The 27,838-nt window shown below is 49.4% G+C and overlaps 1 protein-coding gene across 1 annotated transcript; it reads right to left on the reverse strand.

The window, feature by feature from the left end:
- Positions 1-1,971: 1,971 nt before the first annotated feature.
- On the reverse strand, positions 1,972-27,764 carry ECHDC3 (enoyl-CoA hydratase domain containing 3). Its single transcript, XM_040645422.1, has 6 exons — positions 27,415-27,764; positions 21,845-21,966; positions 20,082-20,179; positions 14,951-15,151; positions 5,842-6,001; positions 1,972-3,508 (listed from the first exon to the last, which is right to left on the reverse strand). The coding sequence occupies exons 1-6, from the start codon at positions 27,579-27,581 to the stop codon at positions 3,420-3,422; spliced, it is 837 nt and encodes a 278-aa protein (XP_040501356.1). The 5' UTR covers positions 27,582-27,764; the 3' UTR covers positions 1,972-3,419.
- Between the last annotated feature and the right edge of the window lie 74 nt (positions 27,765-27,838).

Genomic DNA, 27,838 nt, shown 5'->3' on the forward strand with positions numbered 1-27,838 from the left:
GGCTTAAGGTTCAAATAAGCATATTAACCATTTCAGGAGATTCTATCAAGTGCGAATCTGTTAGATATCTTTGCCCCTTGCCAACCAACCACGTACTTTATACATCTCTCTAGGTGAAGAATGTTTTATCACCACAAGTGTTAGCACTTGGAGACTGAAACATGCTTCAGCCATGCCTTTAAAGAAAGAAAACAGGCTTTCCAGAACCCCTGGGACAGATTCCATCTTAGTGTAGCAACATGACTCCCGAGTATCGACCTACATTCACGAAGAGACGATTACCAACTTCCCCGGGTCTATACAGAAAACGGAATTAATTCATGTTCTGCTCAGCGATTTCACTTTCCAAAACTGATGTCGAAAATGTGAACAGAGAATTTTATTTATTTATTTATTTATTTATTTTATTTATTTATTTTAAGATTTTATTTATTTATTGGACAGAGAGAGACACAGCGAGAGAGGGAACACCAGCGGGGGGAGTGTGACAGGGAGAAGCAGGCTTCNTGCTGAGCAGGGAGCCTGATGCAGGGCTTGATCCTGGGACCCTGGGATCATGACCTGAGCCGAAGGCAGATGCTTAATGACTGAGCCACCCAGGCGCCCCTCAACTGAGAATTTTAAAAAGCCCATCTGTATCCTGTAGGCTGTACCCTGGCAACGTTTACTTGGACCTACACAACCTGACTGAAGGCCCACTCTGTGCTGAACAGGGTCTAGCCTCCGAGGATTGAAAAACCGCTCCTGCAGGAACTCACACCTTTGTTGGGGGGAAGGGGGGTGGTGAGACACTAGACTATGAATGAAAAAGAAATAATTGAAGGTGCTTCCCGCACAATGGAAGTATCTACAACATGAAGCAATGTAGCGGTCACCTGACAACGACAGAGGGGGGAAGGATCACGGGGCGCAGGGATCACAAACCCATGCCCCCAGAGCTAGACCCACTGTGTTCCCCCAGGGCGCCTGGGTGGCTCTGTCGGTTAGGTGTCCAACTCTTGATTTTGGCTCAGGTCGTGGTCTCAGGGTCGTGGGATGGAGCCCCGAGACGGGCTCCGTGCTCAGTGGGGAGTCTGCTTGGGATTCTCTCTCTCCCTCTGCACTCCCCCGGCCCCTGCATGCACCTGTGTGCACAAGCTCTGTCTCTCTTAAATAAATAAATAAATCTAAAAAAAAACAAACCCCAAAACCACTTCCCCTCTACAGGACACATGATACAGAGAGGTCTTTGAAATTCTCAGACCACATTTCCCTAATCAGTTTTAGAAAGTGAAATCACTAACCAAAACCCACCCCTGCCTAGCTGTGTGATAATGAGCAAGTCACTTCATAACTTCATGTTTTGGTTTCTCATCTGCATACATAATGGCATGCGTAAGGCCTTCTTCACAGAGATTTTATGAGGATTAGTGTATTAATGTCTGCAAAACGCTTAGAACAGTGCCTGGTGCAGTCACTACATAAATGTAAGTGTTGTTGGGCTCTCAGTCACATTCCCCTCTGACTGACGCATTTTTATTTTTTCTTTTTTTAAATTCCTAGAAACTTCTAAAACTGGCAATTATCATCTCTTTTGGTAAGGTAAATATTGAAAACATATGACATAAAAAAAGAAAATTTCTTAAATGTGTAAAAAGCATATATATATGCACAAGTTGGTTTTAGAGTCTGTGCTTACACAGCCCTGGTCAGGACAGGAAGATCCAAGGGAACCATTGCTCTGAAATCACTCGGGATGTCAGAGGACTGCCACACTGGGCGTGTAAACCTCATAATGTGGGATGTGCCAACCCACCCCTTCTCCCTGCGCCCCTGCTCCCTGTGGAACCCCCTCCTCCCCCACGCCGGGGAGCTAGAGGGGGCCAGGCCATCTCATCCAAGAGACCCTGCCTGCCAGCTTTCCATGGGCCTCTCTTTGGGACCTGAAAAATAAACTGTGGGCTCCAAAATAGAAAAGAAAAACCCTTGTAAGACAGAAAGTTAATATTTTATTAACTGTAACACATCAAGTTCAATAATGTTGAATTTATCTCCTGAACACTTGATAATTGCCAAGAAATCACGGGGCTCTTTTCCCTAAATAGAAGAATTACATTCAGTGTGGAATACAGGTGTATTCGGATGTTTAATGTGATAGGGGGTGGGGCTTCCAGAGGCACGAGCACCTGGGGCCTTTGAAGGCCCTAAAATCTGCCCGCGTGGAAGATTTCCAGAGGCTCCTGGAAGAGCTCAAGCCTCCTCACGTTCCTCTCCGAGCTGGTGGTGACTGCCTCCAACTTCATCAGAAAAGCTGCACGGGCTCAACCGTTAAAATACAGATGCAGCTGGAGAGAGACGGTCACTTCCGCTGGAAAGCAGGAGTTCATACATTTTAGTGTGCAGAATTACTTGGAGACTTTTTTTTTTAACGCATATGTTTAGGCCTTGGAAGTGTGAATTTGTGATTCAGTAGGTCGGGGGAGAAGCCCAGGAACCTGCATGTGAAGATCCAGGTCATCCAGGGCCCACACTTTGGAAACTCTACTCTTTGTGCAGTGGGTTTTCAGAGGAAGCAGAGGAAAAGTGGTGGCGGGAGTGGGAATGGGGGGGGTTGCTGGCTGAATAACGCACGTGGACAAAATGAAGGGTGATTGCCAGTTGGGGGAGAGATGTGCGTCAGGTCGCGGCTTCCTGGTCGATGACACCTTCAAGAGGTGCAAGTGTGGCCCCGAGGCTCTGAGTATCTGGGATGGATTGCTCGTTCTCAAAGTGCTCAGGTGTTGCCAATGCTCTCTGCTTCTGGAGGTAAAACGCCCATCTTCTCCGTTTGTAGAAGAGCTTTTCCTTTGAGCAAAAGCTACCTGTTTCAAGTTCCTCGGCAAGTTCCCAAATCCCAGTATGGTAGAGTCCGGAGCGTCACAGCGAAGAGGACGAGAGGGTCCAACAGTGTCATGTATTTTGGACAGAGCAACGGAATCACCGGCTCACGGCCACACTGCAGACCTGGGACCGGAACGTGGCGTTCTCCGTGCTCAAATCCCTGCTTTTCCCCGAATCTCCTTTGGTAAGCAAAACTGTGTGGCCTTGGCTGGGGCGTTTCTGATTGGTTTCTTCAGAGCGCATTCAGTCTCTCCAGGCTGGAAGAGCAGTCTTTTCAGCATGTTGGGAGGAACATGGCATGGTAGTCAGGAGCACAGACTCAGGACCGTGCGAGCCGAACCCACATCCTGGCTTGACCTCGGCAAATGCCTTCACTTCTCTGAGTCTCCTACACACCAGGGGGGTGGTCAGAGCTACTCCAGGAATTTCAGCTCCTTAAATCAGCCCTGTCCTTAATGGCAACTACCTCCAAATTCACTGGTGTGAAGTTAGTCGGGGGGCTGGTATCACACCATTTGCTGGTATTCTGCGGGGCTCAAGCCAGCCGGTGGAATGCTCTGTCACACAGGGCGAGGGGACCCCGTTCCCTGACTTCCTGGCGCTTGTGCTGCAGGGGTGTGGTCTGCGGGGCTGAGGTCAGCAAAGCTCCCTGAGAAGTAAATGGTACAGACAGAAAGATGAACATAGCAGGCTTTCCAAAAGCAATCATCATGTGTGTTTATCAGAAAAAATTTCATTCAATGTCCCAGTGGAGGGAAGCAGGGATACAAATTAACCCAAGATTTATATTTGCCTGGGGATGAATCATATGACATCAGAGGGCGGGTAGCCGATTTTCCTTCTGGATTATTTGCTCCACAGGCGAGGATTAAGATTTATAGCTAGTCCCTGAGTGCGCATCAGCTCACAGGCTGGGAAGCCAGCCCAGAGCCCCGAGGATTTCGTGGTTTCAGGGTGTAGTGCATGCTCATACAGAAACTGGAAAGTTGACTTTTGATTCTCATTTGCCAAATGTGTGTGTGAGAAGGCTTTGTCACTTTCTCCGAAGCCCAGGGCCTCTGTGACACCCTCTCCCCCACACCGTGTGATCTCGCAGTGTCAGGCAGGAACTTCCACATCAGGCCACCTGGGCAGGAAGGTACAGCAGGGGCCCCACTGCCAGCACTGTTTCTGAGCGGACCAAGACAGCCGCATCCTTCCCAATGTGGTCTAGAACGGCAGCGGACTCTTTATTGGCTTCGTAGTAAAAACTCCGTCCATGGTCCGCCGATAATCAAATTTCATGTCCCTTGCGCACTGGCAGAGTTCTGCAGCAAGGAGTGTGTGGTCCATTCTTTCGTTCTGGAAAGCTGCCGTGGAACAGGGCAGTCCTGTCTTCGGGGCTGGCCTCCCGCCAGCCCAGGCTCTGCCCACGAGGCCACATGGCCAGGGGGAGGCGCACGCATGGCCTTTTCAGGCAGAGCTTGGAACCCTCGCTCTAGCCAGGGGCAGCTGTTGGACCCAGCACAAAGTGGGCCTCAACGACTCACCTGCAGGATGGAGACAACCGTAGTGCCCACTCCACGGGGTCTGGTGAGGATGAAATGAGAACGCACAGAGGGCACCTGGCACGTCCTAGGTGTCCAGCAAACCGCAGCTCTGATGCCCTCTGCGCACGACGAGCATCTTAGTAACAAGTTCCTCCTTTCCAAGAAAGCACTCTTTTTTTTTTTTTTAACCTTTCTAAACTCAGGCAAAACAAAAAATTGTCAATCTCAATAGAAACCCGTGGAAACACTGGGGACAGCCATTGCAACACGTGCGAGCCCTGAAGGAGAACCCCGGGGTAGAGCCCTGTGCTTCTCTATCTCAGCCTTGGGACTGGGCCACATTATGGCCACATTCTACTCCGAGGGAAGATAGACTGTTTTGTTTTGTTTTTTTTTTAAAAGCCCTACATGTGAAAGCTTGAGGACAAAAGATCTGGAATACATCTTGGGCCAGGCTGGGCCCGAAGCCAGAGAGGAACAGGTTTAGGTCGTGATCCACGGGCTTGCTCAGCTGGGGAGCTCGAAGGCCTGGGGCTAGTTTGTACCGCCTCCCGGAAGTGGAGCAGAGCAGGTGGGGTGCAGGGGAGAGAACACTCGTCCTGTGTCCCTCCCACCGCTTCCTGATGTTTCCGTCCTCGGGGTCCGGGTGTCAGGATCTCGGCCAGGACGCTCACTACAGAACCATCAGGCACCCGGTGTGCAGCTTACAAAGAAATAGATCATTGGTTTTCTGTTTGTTTTTTTCTTTTCTCAGACAGCTTGCAGTCTGGCTGGGGAAAGATAAAATTACCAGTCCCTCTCAATATTTAATCTTTTTAAATCACAGAAGATTAGTCCAAAGCCTAATTTCCGTTGAGAAGTGGAATCCAGAAGATTTTCGGTGTGGAGATGGAGAACTGAAATGCTCGGCCGCTCCTGGGCAGCCAGAACGACCTCCACCTCCGGGGACACTTCAGAAGGCAGAGTTCGGCTGGCATCCTCCTGTTACGCTTCTGTGTATCCTCACCTTCTCCCGCGTCAGGCGACCCCCCAGTTACGGGCCTTGAAGGCGCATCTCAAGGACCAGGCTTTCCACCACAGCTAGCCGGCCCAGGTGCTGACTGTCCTTCCACTTGATTTGATTATCCGCGTCCTCCTTTCCCCACGGAATCCTGGCTTTTTGTTCAGACCACGTGCGGTGAGACCATTACTGCTGTTACATAGCAGGCCGCCTTCTGTAGTCATGAGGCAGCAGTGGTGTTCCGGCATCAGAAGGTGGGGGGCGGGGGCTGCCTCTTCCTCCACTTCTCTAATGAGAGCACTCACTGCGACCAAACGGGTTTTCTCTTCTGGATGAAGGCCTTGATTCCCTCCTGCCCATCCTTCAGGGCCACGTTGTCCACCATGGTCTGGGAGGTGAGGTGGTAGGCTGTTCTAAGGTCCTGGGGCAGCTGCCTGTAGAAGGTGGCCTTACCCAAAGACACCACAGGACGGCTCAAGGAGGCAATCTTCTTTGCAATTTTCATGGTCTCTTCCTCCAGCTGGTCTTCTGGTACGACTTTGCTCAGCAGCCCATGGAGCAAGGCCTCCTGAGCAGAAATGGGCTCCCCAGTAAAAAGCATTTCTAAGGCAACCTGAGGGAGGAAACGTGTGTTATTAAGGCACGCTCCTTGTGACCCCCCCTGCTAGCCAAGCCACCCTCTCCCTTCCAGTCTGCTGACTTCCCTACAACCTCAGTCCAGTTACCTGCTTCTTCAAATAGCATGTCATCTGTCAGGCCCGACGTCTGTGACACCCAAACTCCTGCCAGGGACAGGGCTGGATATTTCCAAGAGGAAGGAGAATGCAAGTCCCCAGGAAAGGGCCTGACTCACCGCGTTCTCCTGCTCCTTCCCCAGAGCTCATCTCCCAGACCCTGCCAAGCCAGGAGCTCCCCTCTGCCTCTTGCAAGGGCCAGGCACGGGACAGTGGCCACGTCTGATGGGAGGGAACCAAAACTGAAGCCCCAGACCTGCCACAGACCAACGCAGTGGCTGCTTTCCAGAAGGAGGAAAATGCTCAGAGATGCCACCACCTCAGGTCCGATTGAGAGAGCAGTCCCTGAATCCAGAGGAGGAAGGATTGAAAGGAAATATCTTCCAGGGACCAGACCTAGGATCCCGGCATGACGTAACTTACTCAAGATGCTGCCTCCCTCCGACGACCCCCACCCCTACACTCCGGGCCTGCAGAACAAGGGGTAGAGATTCCTTGCTCTCCATGGTTTGCTCCGTTCTATAGCCTGCCACGTACTGTGCCTCAATTCTCTAATTCTACAAAGCCTGGCCTCTTGAGAGTCAAATTCACGATTTCAAAGTGGGGTTCCTGCTGCACATGGAGCACACAGGTGGGGAGGTACCTTTACGCTCCCGCCCCCACACCTCCTGCAGCCCCACTGTTCCTTGAACGCACCGGGCATGCTGTCACCTCGGGGTGCTTGTACTTGGTACTCCCTCTGCCTGCGATGCTCCGTCCCCAGGAGTCCTCACGACTGGTGCCCTCGTCTCCGTCAGGTCTCGGCTCCCACATCCTCTTGTCCACATGGTCCTCCCTGACCACGCTAGTAGATCTGCAAAATCTGCAGGTCACACCCCAGCGCTATCCCCTTCCCGGCTGGATCGCCAGCCTTTGCGCTTCCGCCATTTAACACACCGTATATCCAACATGTGGATTTTGTGTATTGTATTATCTCCTTTGCTAGCAGGTAAACGCCACCAGGTCAGGGATTTTTTTTTTAACTGTTCTGTTGATTTCTGTGCCACCAGCACAGAAGGTCACTTGCACATAGTAGGCAGCTTACTAAATATTTCTCGATGAGTGATTTGAGGGATGGCAGATGAAAGCCGGCGGCATGGCAGAGGGGAGGCTTCGTTCTTGGTCAAAGCAGAGACTCAGCTTCCGCCTGCGCTGCTTATTTGGGCTGTCTCGTCTTGGAACCTGGCTGCTGCGGTGGGTGGGGATGTCCAAGACCCAGGAAAGGCTGTGAGAATGTTCCAGTGTCCAGCCCAGCTGGGGTCCCAGCTGAGAGGCTGCCCAGCAGCCAGAGTCGGGAGTCAGCGAGTCACTCCCCCATCTGTAGTTCCTCCCAGCTGAGGCCACACACACTGCAGAGCAGAGAGAAGCTTCCTCACGGAGCCCTGTCCAGATTGCAGATTCATGAGCTCCACGAATGAGTGTGGTTGCTTTGAGCCACTGAGTTATGGGTGGTCCGCTCAGCAGTAACAGATAATGGGACCTGCTTGAGATCCGATCTGGGGGTCCTTAGCATTCAGATCCTGCTACCGACTAGGTTTCTCAACCTTGGTGCCATTGCATATTTGGAGCCAGATGATACCTGGTTGTGTGAGATTGTCCTGTGCATTGTAGAATGTTTATCAGCATCCCTGGTCTCTATCTGCCAGGAGCCAGGAGTTACGTGTCCCACCCCCCCAAGCTATGACCATCACAAATGTCCCCAGGCACTGCCAGGCATCCCCTGGAGCCGGTATTGCCCCCAGTGTAGAACCACTGTTTTAAATGGTTTTTTAAATCATCACACTAGATTGTCTCAGCTAGGGATGGGGCTTTGATAAAGAAGGAGGGGTCAGAAGGCTTGGCTTGAGGACTCCTGCCATCATGGGGACAAGTGGAGTACCTCCTGGACTGGCAGTTGGGGCAAGTGATGCTGGTCCCCAACTTCTCTGCAAAGGTAGGGGATGGACTAAGTCCCAGCACTGTCCAGTCTGGGGGAATGTAATGGCTCTATGTTGGAGGCAGCAGGAACGCGATGCCTGTGGGTCACTCCAGAGACCACGTGTTGGTTGGCCAGGAGTAGTGTCATCACTCCAAAGCAGGTCGCAAGCCCCTGGTTGAACGTGGAGCTAAAAGCCAGGTCCTGCTGATTAAGGGCTGCTAAGACCCTGCTGAAGACACCCAGTGAGTCACATGAAGGGGCCGGGACAAGGTCTGCTCTGTCGCTGCCTGAGAAGCACGTTCAGCAGGGACCCAGGTCAGAAGCCAGGGGAAAGCAGGGTCACTGCACCTTCCAGCCTTTCTTTTCCTCTGTTCATGTGGGTGGCTCTCAAGAAATTCATGGGGACCACAGAGCAGACAGTGGCCAGCCCTGAAAACAACCTTAAAAATCAAATCCAGTGAAGAAAAGTCCTCAATCCCTTTACAGCAATCCCTTCACAGCAGGGGCCAAGACCTCAAACAGCCTTCCAAGAGTAGTTATGAGGGGCGCCTGGGTGGCTCAGTCAGTTGAGTATTCAGCTCAGGTCATGATCTCAGGGTTGTAAGATCGAGCCCCGCGTTGGGCTCCGTGCTGGGCATGGAGCTTGCTTGGGATTTTTCTCCCTTTCTCTCCCTTCCTCTCCTTCCCTCTCTGCCCCTCTCTCCTCACTCTCTCTCTCTCGCAAATAAATAAAAATCTTTTAAAAAAAGAGTAGCTATGAAAATGGTAGCAGAATTGGAAGGAGGAAATCATTAAAATCAAAGTAGTAAGGGCTCCTTTGGCTGGCTCGGCGGACAGGCATTCATTCACCCTGTGCCGTCTGTACTTGCCGGCTGGGCTCATGATCATGGGACAGTTCCCTTGTCCCTTCCTCCAACAGATGCTTTCTTCAATGTCTCTGTTCTTCCTATGTCTTTCTTTCTCTTCCTGAGCCTCCTTGGTTCTGTTCTCCTTCCCGTGCTTCCATGACCCACCTACAGAACGCCTGTCTGATTCAGATACTTCAGCTGCCCGGGGTCCAAGAGCTCCAAGAAGTTTTCAGGGTGAGTCCTCTGGAGTCCAAGCTTCTGCAGGCCTGGGCACAGGCCAAGGTGCGGGTGGGGGATCCTGTCCTGCCTGCAGAGTGTGGCTCCTCCAAAGGACCCCGGGCATGTTGTTTCTCGTCTCCCCCTTCCCCAGCTGGAATGCAAGTGTACGAATGAGTCTCTCAGACATGTGGTAAAGAACAGCCTACAAAGGACCGCAGGGCTCATGGTCACATCGAGTGCAACAGAAATGCTAGGGAAAACGGTCCATCTGAGCAAGACCTGAACAGAGGGAAAGAACTATGATGCTTCTGCTTGCTCAAGGGGCCTGGCACGAGTCTGTGTTTGAGGCTGGGGGCCGGGTTCCGTGAGCAGGAACTCCAAGCGAGCACAACTTTCTCTTGGACATTCATTCACCCAACAAATATTCACACAGGAGAGCTACAAGTATCAAGAGCAGTGCTACGCACTGAATTGTGTCTCCCCAAAATGCATGTGTGGAAGTCCTAGGCACCCGTGCAACTGTTCTTGGAGATGGGGCCTTTAGGGTAGTAATTAAGGTTAACTGAGGTCATTGGGGAGGGCCCTGATTCAATAGGATTGGTGGCCTTTTGAGCAGAGTTAGAGATCTCTGTGTGTCTGAGTCTCTCTTGCTTCCACATGAGGACATAGTAGTAAATAGTAGGAAGGTGGCCAGCTCCAAGCCAGGAAGAGAGCTCTTACCAGGAATCACACCTGCTGGCATGTTGACCTGAGACTCCCAGCCTCTGGAAGTGCGAGAAAGTAAATTTCTGTTGTTTCAGCCCCAGGTGACTAATACACACCCAGGAAGACTATGGGTTTTTGTAATGTCTTAATTCCGAAGCAACTCCAAAAACACATTAAAAAAAAAAAAATCCAAGTCCCAAGTCCCGAAACTGAGTCACTCGGGGAGAATGTGGAGTCCTCACCCCTGAAGAGGTATGAATGGGGGCGGCCCTGTCTGTCAGGCCCAGGCAGCTCTGCCCACAGGTGGATACAGGATCTCTTAAATTCCCTCCTAGACAAAGGATTCCTAATGTTATTTCAGGATCTCTAATATCCACAAAAAGGAAGTGACCTCGAGCTATAGCATGAGGGACTGTCATTGGACAGAAGAAGGTATTTTCTCTTCCAGTGAGTCAGCCAGCCAAGTGGAGAAGGACAGAGATAGACAGATGGTCAGAAGGTGAGAGACCATCAAAAATCAGACAGCTATCTGATGCGTCCCCACCAAGTTCTGGGCTCTGTGCTCAGCACACACCATCCCAGCCTCTCCCAGTACCTACTACCTAGTGGGAATGAGAATGGCTAAATTCAGAAATCACCTCATAAGCAAATATTTTCAAAGACAAAAGACACTCGTCTTTCTGGAATACTCTAAATGCAGCCTTGCCTGCCGGTAGGTGAAGGGACCACATCATCTGGACTAGTCCCTTTGACTCCTGGATCCATCATCTTTTTTGGGCACAAACTTCCTTTATTACCACTTACACAGATTCACTTCCAACAAAAAATCTGAATTGTTAAATAGTAGTAGGTTCATTTAAGTCCCCATCCTTTTTCCCACCTCATGGAAAGTGACAGACTCTTCTGTGAAGAGGGATCACGAGGAGGGCCTGGGGCACCAAGTCTTGTCGGGCTTTGAAACCCAGTTTGGGTGCCCTCAGTGCGGTCACGGGGTTTGGAGTCAGGCACACGAGTTCTGCGTCTCAGTGTCTTCTCAAACCCAGGCAACACCACAGGCCTCTCACCTCCCAGGAGACATCACAGGAAAGCCAGTTTTCAAAAGCAAAGAAGTCAAGAGAACAGGTGAAGAACCAGGACGATAGAGAGGTGGCGGGCTGAGTGGCTTCCTTCCAGCGAATGACGGATGTGTCCGACTAGACGGGAACGGGGAGGAAAGGGCCCCTGTGGCTCTTACCGATGGAGGCGCATCGCTGGCTGGGGGCAGCCCGGAGCTGGGTGCGCCAGCGTCAGCCTGGACCGGGCGGGGCACGCTCTCCCTCGTGCTTCCACTGCCCTGGCTCCTCACCTTTCGTTCCGGAACACCAGGAAGGCCTTAAGGGGATTCACGGTACTCCTGAAAGAAGTCTTGATGGGAGTAAGGTCAAGAGCCCTGCCTGGGTTCATCCCCTTCTTTGGGCCTCGGTTTCCTAATCTGCCTACTGGGGTCATAGTGTTAGCACATATTGATTTATGGGGATTTTACCCATGTGGGTTGGATAACAGCTTGGTATTCTCTGAGAAAAAGAAAGCCTGTTTACTTTCTAGCTAATCAGCACAATCTTTGCTTATGATTGAAGTTTCTATGTGGTGTCCCCAGAACTTCAGATGAGAGAGAAGAAGGTGCCTTCTCTCATCCTTTTCCTTCATCAGTTCAAGCTGCCTTTTATGACGACAGTTCTTGGGACCCCGTAACAAGCTGGGGGTTTAATACTTCCTCTTCCTGGGGCACTTGCCTTAAAAACAATAGCACTTGAGGCCAAGGCGAACCCAGAAAGCAGCAGGACTTGGGTCTGGAGTTGGTCCCCCGAGTTCCAATGCCAGATGGGCCACTTACTAACCACAAGACCTTAAGGATGCAACTTAAGCCGTTTGAGTCTGTTTCCTCATCTGAAAATGGGAATACGCCTTCCATCCTCCTGCGGGATTGTGCAGATGAGGGACAGTAAGTGCAAAGCTAATGCGACCGTGCTGGGCACTCAGTCAGCACCTAACAACTGCACTGATGATTATTAACGTGCCTCTTCCAACTGTACATTTGTATGAATCTCTGACTGGCTTTTAGGTATCACAGCCCTGAAAGGGGGTGATTCTCTAAAGCAGAGGGGTCTTTGGGGCCCCTCGAGTCACATCCACGATAAGAACCGGCTGGTGGCGTGTTAGCGTTATGGGCTGGCGATGCAGTAGGGCTCAGGAAGGAAGGAAGCTGATGGACGGAGGGTCACAGGGCTAGTTTAGTTGCTGGGAGACATTAGGCAAGGCCCTGAATCACCCCCAGGCCCTCTTGTAAATTGGGGGGTTGAACTACACGTTCTCAAAGGTGCTGAGGCCAATGGCCGTGCAAATCTCTGTTAAAGTGCAGATTCTGATGCGGTCCATCCGAGGGGGGCCTGCGACCCTGCATTTCTCAGGCTTTCTGGTGGTCTCCATACCAGGCTGAGTAGCAAGACGTTAACACTCTTTCCAGCTCGGAAGTTCTACTCTGTTCTAGACTATGAGGAAATCAGATTCCACAGATACACAGTTACCACGGGCAAATAGGTGAAAGCCAGCGTTCCCACCACAGAGAAATGACGGGCTGGGGCAGCGGGGGTTCGGATCTTTCACACGCTCTCCCGCTCTCCCAGGATACCAACTGCTTGAGGAACTGGCATTTCTGAGCGAGGCCGGCTCTGGCTGGGGGAGGGGAGCAGCTGCACCGGGCAGGTGGTTTATAGGGTGCGATGAAGATGCATTATTTAAATCACGCCAGAAGAGAGAAACGCTTTACAAATGTGGAAAATTATTCAGGCCCAGGCTCAGTCTGGCTTGAACACAAGGGCTGCACTCCATTTCTGCTCCCAGCAGACAAACTGCAGCCCTCCGACTCTGGCACGGCTGAGCTGTTTCCCATGGTGACCGGCAGAGGGCACTGGTGACCCACACACGCGGCTCTAGCCGGGACGGAAAGGGTAGAGCTTCCCCACTAGGCGAGTTTCCAAAAGCACTTGCTTGCTTCCCTGTGGCTCTGTGCGGGGGACATGTGCCCAGCACCCACCGAAGCCTACGGGCCTGTGTATGGATGTGTTCATAGGGCTGCAATCAAGCAGTGAACGCAGGAAGGGGTGTTTCTGGTTAGGTTTAGATTTCTATGAATCCTTACTTGCCTCCTCCAGGGGGCCGCACAGGTGAGACCTGCAGATCCAGCTACCTGGCAAAGGCCCTGCATTCCGACAGACTTTTCCTCCCACTGAATTCCCTTTGTCGGTACTGTGACTTCAGATCATGAGTGTTGACCCCAAACCGTGTATCCACTTCACGCCTCTGTGTAGTAATGCACCCAACAGGCAAGGACGTCTACTGACAACTCTGAACCACCTTCAGCCTGCTAACTAGGAAGAAACTCGGGATCAGATCACAAGGAGTGCAGCTCACGGAGCTGAGTGGGACAATACTGGGGACTCTGCCCTCATCTTCTCAGCGGGCCAGCTGCCCGCGCGAGGTGAAAGCTGCTTTGGTTCTTGCCACGTCCTGCCCCTTCATCTGTCACGCTGGACAGTTGTGCAGGGTGGTTCTGAGCACTGTGCTTCCTGGAAACTTAAGGCCTGTATTTGTCACATTTGTTTTTTTCTCTTCTCAAAAACTCATTTAAAACCTGACAAATGTGATTACAATGTTTACGTTTCCAGGACTCCATCCTGAGCCTTGATTCAAAAAGTTTGTGTTAAGAAAGAATGGATTCTTATCCTGACAGCAGGGCTGATCCAAAGATTTAAATGTCTTACTGTGGACCCTTCCAGAACATCAGGTATTAAAGAAGACAAACAGCTACAGATGGGGTAACCAGTCTGCCTACCTTTGACTATGCAAGAGGCCTCGCGACTTGATTTGCACAATTGTAAGGTAGTTTGTTAATGAGCTCTGACAATATACTTGAGATGCACTTGAATTTAATGTACTTGGCACAGAGTAGGGACTGAAGAAGTATTTACTAATTACTTTTAAGGTGAACGTGTATCCTGATGGGATGAAACCCCCTTAAGCTGCAAACCTTTTAGCAAGCTGTTATGTTTGACATCTCACCCTTTGCCCACTTTCAGCCGGTGTTCCTGCGAGTGAGTGCCTGTGTGAGTGGGAGTGTGTGTGTGTGTGTGTGTGTGTGTGTGTGTACTCGCAGGATCTGTCTTCAGACCTTTCTCACAAATACACATTTCTGTAAAAACTAATGAGGCACTGTAAAAGAAAGGAATGCACCTAAACTTGGTCCCACAACTTGATTTCCCTTGGGTCTCACCTCTTTTGCACCTCAGGCATACGGCAACTGCTAATTTTTGTAGTTGATGCTAAAATGGATAATGTATTCTAGAAAGCAGTTTAGGTTCCTATGTTCCACAACTTTGCCAACCTTTAAAACACATTTCCGGTTGAGAATGAGGATGTATTTTTTTCTAGAATAAGGAAACCCCCGGTTTACACTTACGAGAGGTTTAGTAAATATTATTTTATGATGTGATAGGAAGGAAGAGAGTTTTGTGAAGAAAATGGACGTCACTGTGGTCGGCAACGACAAAACACCTTTTGTAATGTGGCTCCTTCTGGGGGCAGATCCAACTGAAATGTCACCATTGTGAACCTGACACACTCAGGGAATCAGCTCTTTTCAGTCCTTTCTGGAACAAGACAGACTGCTGGCGAACAATAAGCCAGTGACACTAGCGTCCTAGCCCCCTGATACTGACACGCGTCCCCCGGTGGTCCAACAGAACTGAGCTTCAACTGCAGGGCCGGTAAGATGACAAGAATGTGTGCCTTTATGCAAACAGACAAGACAAGTAAGGAACCTAACTAGCTGTCCTGAGGGGCAGGCAAGGGTGAAATGAGGTGAGAAGCTTCAGAGAAACAGGCAGCTGGCCATCCCTTCCCCCAGCACACCGCCTCAGAAGGGACACTGAGGCACATCCCGCCAGCCACACTCCAGGCAGAATGTCCTGATTCGAACGGTCCTTGTAACAAGTGAGTTCTGGAACTGACCATCCCCTGCCCTGGAGGATCGCATCTGGAGGGCCCGCAGGGAGTTCAATTACCTTTCTCGGCACCGCTCTCCCCAAGGCCACTGCAGGGGTGGAGCAGAAGAGCCCAATGTTCACACCTGGCGTGGCGAAAGAGGACTTGTCACTCGCCACGGCAATGTCACAGCTGGCAACGAGCTGGCAGCCGGCTGCGGTGGCCAAGCCGTTCACCATGGCGATGACGGGGACCGGGTGGTTCTGGATCAGCATCATGACCTGAAGGGGCAAACACACCACTTCGTTTCGGTCCGAGAGCGAAATGAGACAGTCACACGTATCATTTTATGTGACTTCACACTTTGCAGAGCATTTTCCGTAGGCATTAGATCAAAGTCTCGAAAAAAGGGGTGAAAGGAGGCACGAAGAGAACTAAGTTGGTATTAAATACCGACTGTTTGGTCTTCCTGAGACCCAGGGCAGGAGCGAACCCGACATGACACCCAGGATGTGAAAGCACAGAGGGGACGAGGCAGCGAGATCCACAGGCTGCCAGCACAGCCCCAGTCTGTCCACGCCGGGCAGGACGCCTCTGTGAGGTTCCAGTCCCCCTGACTGGTGCCCAGCAGCCCCCCTGAAGCACAGAGCTGATTTTGATCTCTGGGGAACCATGCCTGCATGGAGTCTGCCCGCAGCACGTCTGAAACTGGTATTTGGTACTTCCTTGAAAAATTAAGGTGGCAAAGGAACTGGAAGGCAATTTCCGTAGTCATTACGTCTCAAATCACCGCCCTGAACATTCTCTCAGTTCTATTACAGTGGTGGAGGGGCACCCTGCTGTCATCAAAATAAACAAAATTCCCCAAACAGAGCCACTGGCACAGAGGAGCTGAAAACTTGCTCATAGGACCCCTCCCTCCCATAAATCGCCAACTTATTTTTGCAGCTTACAAAATAACTTGGTTTATTTCTCCATTTTTTTTCATGCCACTCCAAACAGATCGTGTTGCCATGGAAAGTGCAACATATAAATAGTTATACTTTGAACCCTGGTAGGTAAAGAGGGCAGGTGGGAAGGAATTACTACATCTGGGCTTGTTTCTCACGGCAGCAACTCCAAAGAAATGACCTTCACTGATTTGAAGATTTTGCCTAAGGAACTCAGCCTTTTGCATTCACAAACATGTTATATTTTCAGCTTTATTATAAAATAACCAACTACATATTTAGGGATACGATATCATCTTTTATAGTAGTGGTTTGGACTTTTTTTAGGGGGTCACCTTTTGAGAATCTGATACATGCTAATGGCCCTCTCCTCAGAAGAATGCATATAAATATATCCGCACCCCAAACTCTTCGTGGATTTAGGGGGTTTGAGAACTCTAGGTGAGGATGAGGATGGTCAGTGATAGAGCCCATTCTCAGGGAACTACAATAGCAGGGAGAAGAATGCTCCAGAACGTCTAACATCTTGCTGCAAAGAAGGACTTTTTTGGCTCTGAGTGTCGTCTGTCACCTGAAGAACTGGTTACTTATGAAAAGTCATTTGGCTGTGACTAGCGTTGAACAGTCTGTGTCTCCTATGTCCCACATACAAAGCACAAGGATTCTATACAACCTGGTGGGAAAATACTTAGAGTGGATTCCAACAATATCAAAAATACCCATACCTTTCATCTAGGGAACACTCCTAAGGAATAATCCTAAAAATAGGGTAAAAAGCTGTTTGGGCAAAGATGTTCAAAAAATTATAATAGTGAAAAACTAATAAGTAAGATATGTAAAAATAAATAAGGGGCGCCTGGGTGGCTCAGTTGGTTAAGTGTCTGCCTTCAGCTCAGGTCATGATCCCAGGGTCCTGGGATAGAACCCCAGCCGTTGTCTTCTTCTTCTCCCTCTCCCCCCTGCTTGTGCTCTCTCTCTCTTGCTACCTCTCTTTCTCTCTCTCTCAAATAAATGAATTTAAAATAAATACATAAATAAATAATAAATAAGAAAAATGATTGTGTAAACTGTCCATTTAATGGAATGCTGTATTCTCATTATGAGATTTTCCATCAGACATAGCAGCATGGTCCGGGCCTTGCATAGTGGGCTGGTGCCAGGCTCCTGGGGTTTGATGCCCAGTCTGCACTTACCCACTGGCTATTCCTCGGTCTTCACATCTGGGTATGATAATGGGGCCTAAGAATAGTACCAACCTTATAGAACAAGAGAATTATATATATATATATTATATATATATAAAATATTCAAAATATTATTTGGCACATGGTAAGCATTCAATGCTATAATCACATTATACAGTATAATTGAACCTATGGTATGATTATTCAGACAAAGAGGTTCACATGGAAAAGGTCTGAAAGAAATATTCTAAATATTAGCATTCTCTCCGGGTGGTACGATCATGGTCTAGTATCAGCAGTTTATTTTCTTTCCTTCTGTTTCTCTGAATTTTCAAAATTTTCCCTATTGTTTATCATTTGGATAATTAAAACATATTTTAAGTAACTCTTTTTTTTTTAAGTAGGCTCCATGCCCAACATGGGGCTTGAACCCATGACCCTGAGATCAAGAGTCACATGCTCTACTGACTGAGTCAGCCAGGCACCTGAAAACATATTTTATTTTTTAAATTTTTTTATTTTTTAAAGATTTTTTTTATTTATTTGAGAGAGAGAGAGAGTGTGCATGTGCACAGTCATGGAGGGAGAGGGAGAGAGACAGAATCTCCAGCAGACTCCCTGCTGAGTGAGGACCCCTACACGGGGCTTGATCCCACAACCCTGAGATCATGACCCCAGCAGAAATCAAGAGACACCCAACTGACTGAGCCACCCAGGTGCCCCCCAAAACATATTTTAAATAGTTAGAGAACAATTCAGGAAAGACAAAGACAAACTAGATAAAAAATCAGCTGGGGCAATCAGTCCCTTGGTGGTCAAGAGGTGATTATCCCTCCTAGTTTACCTTCCTGAACTAAATATTTTTCCTGGGCTCTGCCTGCTCCAAATTGTGACACAGACATAAGTATAGCTTAGCCTCACTCAGTAGCATTACCGAGGGCTCTGCAAGAGGCCACATCCCATTGCCATTTCAGTGGAGGGGTGAGAAGAAAGAGAAGAATCTCTTCCTGTACTAGGGTTTCCACCCTCAAACTGCTACGGGACAAAAGGAGAGACACAGGGAAATCTGTCAGATCAGCTCCACAGGGGCTACTTTTGCTCTCCCACAGCCTCGTGTTTCTTCTTCTCAATTTATTCCTGATTTGGAAATAATTAACCATCAGGCAGCACTTGTGGTCTTTAAGGAACCTGCTATGGTCTGGATGCTGAGTCATGTCGGAGACCTCTGTCTTCTCTCTAAATCCAAGTTTTCTCATGCATGAATGAACAGTGAAATATCTAGTTCATTCTGTCCCAATCTGTTGATTACATGTGGAAACTGAAATCTTGCACAAGTTCATGCTGCTCATATTTATCCTGGACAATGTGATTTTCTTAGAAAAAGCGTTCAAGAAATCAATGCACTTTCACTTCTATCTCCCTGTGTTAGGACAAGGTCCTGTTTACGCACTGTGTTTTTTGCAGCGAGCCTGAGGCATCCAGGGGATGCCAGCGTCCACGAAATCTGGACTTTATCCTCTGAAGCAGCCCCGGGCTCCCTTGTGGCCCCTCTGCTAACCCGTTTAGGACTCAGTTCATGAAGACAACACAGCAGAGTGATAAAAGCAGGCCCTTTGGGGAGGATGGAAGGGCTCTAGTGGTTGTCTTTGATGCTTTTCTGTTTTAGCCAAACACACTGGATATTAGTAGAAAAGTAACTTCTAAAGCGCCTGCCGTGGAAAACACAAGAGCAGAATGTTACATAAACATCATTAATGTGAAACAAAAGACTGAAGCCTTAGCTCCGGCTTGCTTCCGCCTCTCCCTGGAGCCTTAAGTCAATTGCTTTTCTGGCTTGTCCCGCCATGAAATGAGAAAACTCGAATTGGCTCTCCCTACGGCATTCTGGAAGGACAAGGAAAAGAAATGGTGGTCGAGAAGGCATCTTAATCATCTTCCTGTCAGCCTCCCTGTTGCTCACCTCTGTCTTGTCTACATAGAAGGTATCATGAAATGTTTGTTGAATCATTAATGACCAAATAAATGAGCAAGTCAATGAATGAATGAAAAATTAGGTGAAGTCATCTTAGGATCAGGTTATGAAACTGTTTGAGGTTTTTTTTTTTTAAGATTCATTTATTTGAGAGTTTTTAAAGATTTATTTACTTATAAAATAAATAGATCATCAGCGAGAGGGGGAGAGGGAGAGAGAGAATCTCAAGCAGACTCCATGCTGAGTGTGGAGCCTGACAAGGGACTTGATCTCACGACCCTGAGATCATGACCTGAGCCGAAACCAAGAGTCAGTTGCTTAAGCAACTGCGCCACCCAGGCGCCCCTGAAACTGTTTTATGTCTTGCCTCTCACCTACATTTCCAGTTTCAGTTTGGCAGGAAGCTTGGTTTTCCTTCTCTTTCCCTTCAGCGCCTTGCAAGTGTTATGCATACAGTAGTGCTCAATAAGACGTTATGAGATGAGCATGCATTACTTAGGGCTGTATTCTGTATTCAGTTTTTTATTATCCAGGGTTGACTTAATAGGTTTATAATCATTGCAAACCTTTTGTTCCTCTTCCTCCTCTCTGCTGGCCATTTCTCTCCTTCATACGGTTAAAGAGACAGACAGTAAGAAGTAAATGTGAAGAGGTTAATTTTCCTACTTGGAGGTGGTGATTACAAAGGCTGGTTAGAAGAAGGGTTTGGAAATAATCTTTAAAATCATTATTGTTATTCCGTTCGCAAATATTCTCTCTCTCCCATTAACGGAGTCGTTTTAGTTTAAAATTTTTAAAAATTTTTACTAATCTTAGGTTCTTCCCCTCTAATGATGTACATTCCCACCCTTTACCTCCTACTTAAGAAACACCCCCCATGATCCCAGAGGCGGCGACTGGCAGCTTGTAACAACATCAACCGCAAGCCATGGTTACTTCTTAAAAATTGAAACCAAATAGTGGCTTGGGTGAAGGGTGCACCAGTGACCTGTCTGGAGCAACTAGGTCTCATAAATAAAGCCTTCTCTGTAAACTGGAAGCCTGATTCAGTATTTCATGTAACTATCATTTTCGGGCTGCAGTGTTGACCCCCATCCTGGCTTACCTCAGAACAGGTCTGAAATACTTCGGCATGATAATCTGGGCTTCGCTCATCCGTCAGTTCCTTTAAATCATGCCCAGAAGAAAATACGGGCCCCTTAGCTGCAAATGTTTCCAGTGGAGAAAAGAAAAGAAAAGAAAGAGATGTAAATAGCCAGAGCTTAAATGTTTACTTACTTACCTACCAGATAACTAGCCATCGTGTTGTTGCTGTGGACACTTACGTTAATGGCTCAATTTTGATAAGAATAATTCTATTTTGTTTGAAAAGAGACAGCTAGTATTTTGTGGTGACAGAGTAAGGTGAGGCATGGGTTCTCAAAGGTCTATGGTGGAACCAGCAAAAACATGTCATTCCAACAAAGAGAAGGCTCAGTAAGCACAGCGAAAGTGCTCTTTCCAGAATTATCCATCTGGTTTCACACTTTTGTTTCTGGGCTTGGTCCGGCCTGAGTGTATAGACTCACTTGGGCCCATCAAATCCACCCTGCCTCCCCCAGCGTCCCTGTCCTTTGGTCCACAGATAATGGCCACCCACACAGGTTGGAATCGGGAAGGTCGGAGTGTGAAGACAGCCCCTTTACTTTTTACAAGGGATCTGAGGATGTGGTTTTACTGTTACTGTTGTCATTAACAACAACGATGAAATGAAATTCCACCCATCAGCTGGTAACACTTTCTCCTACTTCCCTTTTGCTGTGGCTGCAGGGACAGAAAATATTCCCTGCAAACAAGTGAGAAAATTGCATGGTTCAGAGTTAGCTGCCTGACGGCATCCAGGTTACACCCCCATGGCTGCTGGACAATATTTGTTCTATTTCTTTTCCCTTCACCATATAAAAAGTTGAAAATTTGGGGGCGCCTGGGTGGCTCAGTCAGTTAAGTGTCTGACTCCTGATTTCAACTCAGGTGATGATCTCAGGGCTGTGAGATCGAGCCCCACATTGGGCTCCATGATAAGCGTGAAGTCTGCTTGAGATTCTCTCTCTCCCCTTCCCACTAGGCCTCTCCCTACTTTGTGCTCACACGCACTCTCACAAAATAAATAAATAAATAAATAAATAAATAAATTTAAAAAAATTTTTTAAAGTTGAAAATTTATATCCCACCACAGACAAGAAGGTAACATTTTGAGTATCTGCCTCCAGAAACACCGATTCTTAATTTTTAAAAAATAGTGCATCACGGGGCAGCGTCTGTTTTATTTTTCTGTGGTTTCTTTAAAATGCTGCCACTGCTATTGTTATTATCACTGTCATCATCACCAGATGAGTTGGTAAAAATTCTTACTGGAAAAAGAGCAAGGAAAGAAATGAGCAAAATATAGCCTGCTTTCTGGCACCGCTAAAGACCACAGATCTCGGTTGAAAGCTCAGTAAGACCAGAAAAGACAAACCCATCAATTGCCCAGCAGCCTTTCCTAGCCAACTAGGTAGTCTACCACAAGCATTAGTGATTAAACCCATCTTATCAGATCCACGAAGAAAGAGGTTCCTTGATTTTGACGGGAAGACCAGCACGGCCACGGGTGGCAGTATTTCATATCTGACACGTCCGACAAAAAGGAAAAGACATATTCTCACCGCATGGGAATCTTTCCTGTAATTTCCACAGTTAATCACACAGGAGTTTTTCACAATGTTCTTGTAAAGGAGCTTCAAAAACAATTCTCCCATTAAGCGAAGGAATGCCCCAGCTGACCAAAGAATTTTGAGAAACCGCTTCTGGGTACTGCAAGAACATTGGGGCTGGACATCAGATAAATACCTGAAATGATGATGACTTTTAGGTCTTTGCTTTCAGCTTCGTGAAGAATGTCACTTTGCAGAGATTTCAGCATGGCTAATGACAGCGCATTCCTCTTGTTCGGATCACTCAAGACAATGTTCCTGGGGAGAACGTTTTATGATTACTGGGTCATGCAGAAGTCAAAACAAGTGAGGACCCCCGCAATTCCTTTCTTACCCTGGGCGGCTTTTTAAAAATACCAGAAAGAGAACCATGGATGCTTAGAGGCAACTGAGAGGGTCTGCCAATAATCTGGAGATACAGCTAAGGCAGAACAAGGAGACTACCTGAAATGTGGGTGGGGTTTCCTCCCTCTTTCCCTGGAGTTGCTTCTCTTTTTCTCCAGGTTTGCTGTCAGAAACACAAATGCCACCTCCACCCAAAGGGCAGGTTACAGCAGTTCCAAAAGTCACCACTGCCCATTCCGAGGTGGTGAAGCTTGTCAGACCACCGCGGAAGCCAGAGGAAGCTGCCACACTGTGGCTACCTTCACCTTATTTCTTTCTGCTGTTCTTTGAAAGAAGAAGGTTAGGGAAGGAGCCAAGGATGAAAACACGCCCCCCAGATCTCCTCCCATGCACCCGAGGAGGTAGTGCAGTTACAGGGGCCAACGTGCATCCATGACAGCATTCTTCCGTGTTTTTATAGTGGCATCCTGAAATTCTGCAGAATAATTCATGCTGAGAACGGGCAATGTAAAGAACAGAAGGACAGGAGCGTACAGCAAGAGGGCTCTTCTGGACACGTCCTCCAACAAAGAGCTGGCATGCCAAGGTTTCACTGTTTTAAGGTATCCCAGGTGCTAATTAAAATAGCCAGTATTGTCCTCTGGCTGTCTGCACACAGAAATGTCGTATTCGTGCGGTTATACAGAATGGGCAGGGAGCCAAACACCAGACTATCGTTCTATATGTTGTATCTGTTTCCCCGTGGTCCCCACCTACATGTCTTCTGCCTTTCTCATTCTTTGGATCTGATATTCCGCCTGCTCTGTGTCAGCCTGGATCCTCCTTCAATAGCCTTCTGGGCCACTGGCTTCTGGAAAACCACTTCAGCGACCGACTTTATTTCAGTGCTATGCGAACACCCATTTTCTTTGGAACAGCGTCCCAGTATGGCTGTGACAGTCATTGTTTTGTTTCTCATCAATGCGTTTCCTCCTGAGTGCCAAAAATGACTTGCAGCTGAGAGGCTGATAGGCTATGAAACCCACATTTTGGGGTATGGTAAGAGAAGTGCCGGTGAACCTTCCAGTAAGATAATGAGTGTGCTTTCTGTAGCAAACCTAAGAGCTGCCATCCCATCAGTGACATATGCTTAAATTAAATTCTAAGGCCTCAGGCAAAACTGTGTAGAAAGACGCCAGCACCCAGACGCCCTTGCTGCGCGGCGGTGTCTGTTCCTATGTGGCCCATTAATCCTGTGGCTCTCGCGTCCCACACCCTGTTAGAGTACTCTGAATTGCTGAGTTCACTTCTCAACCCAGTGCAGCCAGGCTTCTGTTCCTGCCACTCCACTAAATCAGTCCTCGCCGACAATCTCCTCGTTGCCAGAACCGAACCCAATGGCCATTTGGATCGTGCTCTCCTTCTGTCTCCTGTTTTTTGGTGCTTCTCTAGCCTGTCCTCCTCTACTTCTTCAAGGGGCTCCTTGCCTTCTGCTCACCCCTAAATGATCCTCAGAGCTCCCTCCACTGTTCTCTATTCGTTCCATACTCTTCCAAGGTAACGACACTATGGCCTTGGCTTTGCCTGGTACCGCTAGGCTGATGACTCCCAATCTTTGCCTGCGTTCAGACCTCTGTCCTGAGCTCCAGGCTACTCTACAAGTTCATTCCAATGTCTCCTGGACTATCCTGGGGCATCTTCCCCCAACTCCCAAACCTGGCCCTGTCCTCTCTCCCTTTATCTTAACGCTACCACTGAGTTGCTCAAGCCAGAAACGGAAAGCCATCCTAGATTGCTATTTTTTCCCTAGTCAACTGGCCATCAAACCAGGCTGTAATACCTCCTAAAAATCTTAGCCATCTGAATTTTCCCAATGGCTCTCTTGGGTCAAAACATGTGATGCCTTGCACCTACAGCTTCACCAACCCCACCGCTGGAAAGATGGAATCACTAAGAGCGAGGTCACCACCACAGCACGTGATAGGAAGTATATTCCTGTTTGCAAGGCAAGAGATGGGCCCTGGGGATGCCCCGATGAGCTGTCTGGAGCTTATCACATCATTGAAAAAACGGAAAGCCATCCTAGATTGCTATTTTTTCCCTAGTCAACTGGCCATCAAACCAGGCTGTAATACCTCCTAAAAATCTTAGCCATCTGAATTTTCCCAATGGCTCTCTTGGGTCAAAACATGTGATGCCTTGCACCTACAGCTTCACCAACCCCACCGCTGGAAAGACGGAATCACTAAGAGCGAGGTCACCACCACAGCACGTGATAGGAAGTATATTTCTGTTTGCAAGGCAAGAGATGGGCCCTGGAGATGCCCCGATGAGCTGTCTGGAGCTCATCACATCTTATGAAACCCACATTTTGCGGTATGGTAAGAGAAGTGCCGGTGAACCTTCCAGTAAGATAATGAGTGTGCTTTCTGTAGCAAACCTAAGAGCTGCCATCCCATCAGTGACATATGCTTAAATTAAATTCTAAGGCCTCAGGCAAAACTGTGTAGAAAGACGCCAGCACCCAGACGCCCTTGCTGCGCGGCGGTGTCTGTTCCTATGTGGCCCATTAATCCTGTGGCTCTCGCGTCCCACACCCTGTTAGAGTACTCTGAATTGCTGAGTTCACTTCTCAACCCAGTGCAGCCAGGCTTCTGTTCCTGCCACTCCACTAAATCAGTCCTCGCCGACAATCTCCTCGTTGCCAGAACCGAACCCAATGGCCATTTGGATCGTGCTCTCCTTCTGTCTCCTGTTTTTTGGTGCTTCTCTAGCCTGTCCTCCTCTACTTCTTCAAGGGGCTCCTTGCCTTCTGCTCACCCCTAAATGATCCTCAGAGCTCCCTCCACTGTTCTCTATTCGTTCCATACTCTTCCAAGGTAACGACACTATGGCCTTGGCTTTGCCTGGTACCGCTAGGCTGATGACTCCCAATCTTTGCCTGCGTTCAGACCTCTGTCCTGAGCTCCAGGCTACTCTACAAGTTCATTCCAATGTCTCCTGGACTATCCTGGGGCATCTTCCCCCAACTCCCAAACCTGGCCCTGTCCTCTCTCCCTTTATCTTAACGCTACCACTGAGTTGCTCAAGCCAGAAACGGAAAGCCATCCTAGATTGCTATTTTTTCCCTAGTCAACTGGCCATCAAACCAGGCTGTAATACCTCCTAAAAATCTTAGCCATCTGAATTTTCCCAATGGCTCTCTTGGGTCAAAACATGTGATGCCTTGCACCTACAGCTTCACCAACCCCACCGCTGGAAAGACGGAATCACTAAGAGCGAGGTCACCACCACAGCACGTGATAGGAAGTATATTTCTGTTTGCAAGGCAAGAGATGGGCCCTGGAGATGCCCCGATGAGCTGTCTGGAGCTCATCACATCATTGAAAACCACCAGAAGGTCCATGAGACGAGGCACCTGTCATGTTCACACACAGAGGAGACACTCGACAGACACCTGCTAACCAAATTAATGACCCCAAATAGCATTTTGATTTCTCAGAGCCAACTCCACTAATTCCTGTAAGTTTTCATCTCACCTAGTTTTTTTGCCACCTCTTTTAAACCTCAGTGGCAAGGACACTGAGCTGTACAGCGGAGTGGAAGCAACTTTGGAGGCAGATGGACCTTTTCCTGCCTCCTGGCTTTCTTTGCTCACAGCTGTGTGGCCTTGAGCAGGCTGCCACCTCTCTGAACTTGTTTCCTCACTGTAGGATGGGGACAACATAACCTATCACGCTGGCCGCTAGAAGAATTAGGGGTAGCAACGGTATGGTGCTAGCATGGTACCCCAGTTCCTGGCTGCTTTTCACTCCATGACAGTGTCACTGCTGAGAGGAATGGCTTTGAATGGGATGCTTGAAGTGTGACTGAGTTGTTTAAGCTCACCAACTTAGTGCCTACCATACCACGGCTTTAGTGATGGATTTGGAGGTTCCTACTTACTGATTCCGAGCATTTATGTTAGATTGATTCTTCCCATCGTCTCCCTTTCTGATTCATGTTTAGCTCCGGAAAACTCAACGAGACCTTCTTCGGTCAACTGGCTGCCATGCCCGATGTCTGGGTTCTGACCAGGTGGAACCAGATTTGCAGAAGCAGAACCGCCCTTGAAAATGAGCAAGAAGGACCGCCGCTTGGGCCCTGCACTTCGGAGTACCCTGCTGTGGCCCTCTTCCAGCGGTTCCCTGCCAGGTGAGCCAGGAGTCCACTTGGATAGCATTATGTGCCCACCTGGAAATCACCACCCCCTTCCAAACCTTTCAGCAGTTACCTGAGATTCTGAAATTCTCTGGCTTTACAGGGGGCATCTTTAAGCCCATGGGGTGGCCGAGAGCAATTATTTCTAGGCAGGGAGCGAGGAGAGAGAGAGAGAATGCAGGCATACTGGATGGGATGTCTGCAGACCTGTGTGCCAAGCTCCTGGGAGAGAAGCAGGGGCGGAGAGGTGAGAGGGGGTGAGCATAGGATGGGAAGAAAAGAAAAATGTTGCAGGCCAGCAGATGGCTCTCCACTACTTTTGGGGAACTCCTAGGAGCCTCAGGATTATAAATTCAAACATGGTTTTCCAGGTTTCATGAAGATACACTTGTCAGGGTAGGAGAAGAAAACATACTTAGCTGTTAGTTTGATTTGTGACTTTTAAATACTTAGCATGCTGGGCAGGCCTCCAGCACCCTTGCCCTGGTCAGGGAAACAACAGGGTGAAGCCTGGATGGGGCTAGAGGTCTTTCAAACTTTACTACTCCAATTCCAGTTTGTGCCAGTTTTTGTTTGTTTTGTTTTGCTTTTTAAGGGTTTTAGGCTTGTTGAGCCAAAAGGCAGAGCTCAGTACAATGTGCCCTTCATCCTACATATTGACCTGCCACCCACTCGGGTATTTCTGGTGGAGGGCCAAGGAGCACCTCGGCTATGCCTAACCTGGCCTTGTAACCAGGTCAAGGTTGTGAGACGCACCGAACCCTCTTTCTCAAAGGCCAAAGTAGCGAGCGGCCCGCACGGAGCCTAAAGTCCAATGAAGACTCGGCTTGGTTGCCCTGGGGGTTTAGGGGCAGTGCTGGGGCCTTCTGAAGCTGTCCCATTTGAAATTCTCCTGTGTGTCCTGCAAGATCCGAAATGCTACAGTGCCCAGGCAGGGGACTTCAGGAAACACCGTGTCCACGGGTTCCTTTGCGGCCCCTGGCCGGATTAGGCCGAGACGGACAAACTGGGGTCCCCAGCAGTCGGAGCTTATCCCTGGCCGAGCTCTCGTTGGCCTCCGCGTGGGGTGACTGCCCATCCTTCTGCCCTGGTCCCTGCCGCCCACCCCCACCTGGGAGCTGCCCTGCTAGGCCCGCGGGCCGGTCTGGGAGGGCCAGGGCGCCTGGCGGCCCCGCCGCTGACCTGATGCCGTCCCGCTGCCGCGCGCTGGTGGGTCGCGGCCCGAGCTCCGGCCGCCCGGCCCCGGCCGGACCCCTGCTGCAGAAGCCGGCGGAGAGCGGAGCCCACGCGCTGCGTCGGAGCCAGCCGGGCCCCTTTGTCCCGAAGGCCCGCAAGCCGGCGGCGGCCATGGCAGCCAGAGATGCGCCCCAGAGGGCCGGACGCCCCGAGGGCCGCTGGTGCGAGTCGGGCCGCTGGTGCGAGTCGGGCCGCTGCGCCTCGACAGCTCCGGGTCGCAGGCAAAACCGGAAAACCCGGCCAGAACTCCTAGGCTGGGGCCTACGTCTGTCTCTAGCAAGTCGGAACCTTCCTCCCCGCCCGGTCCCTCCGCGCCCCGCCCCCGTCCCTCCGCGCCCCGCCCCCGTCCCTCCGCGCCCCGCCCCCGTCC

Source organism: Ursus maritimus, unplaced genomic scaffold (assembly GCF_017311325.1).
Source record: "Ursus maritimus isolate PB19 unplaced genomic scaffold, ASM1731132v1 scaffold_31, whole genome shotgun sequence".
In the NCBI taxonomy this organism is placed as follows: Eukaryota; Metazoa; Chordata; class Mammalia; order Carnivora; family Ursidae; genus Ursus; species Ursus maritimus.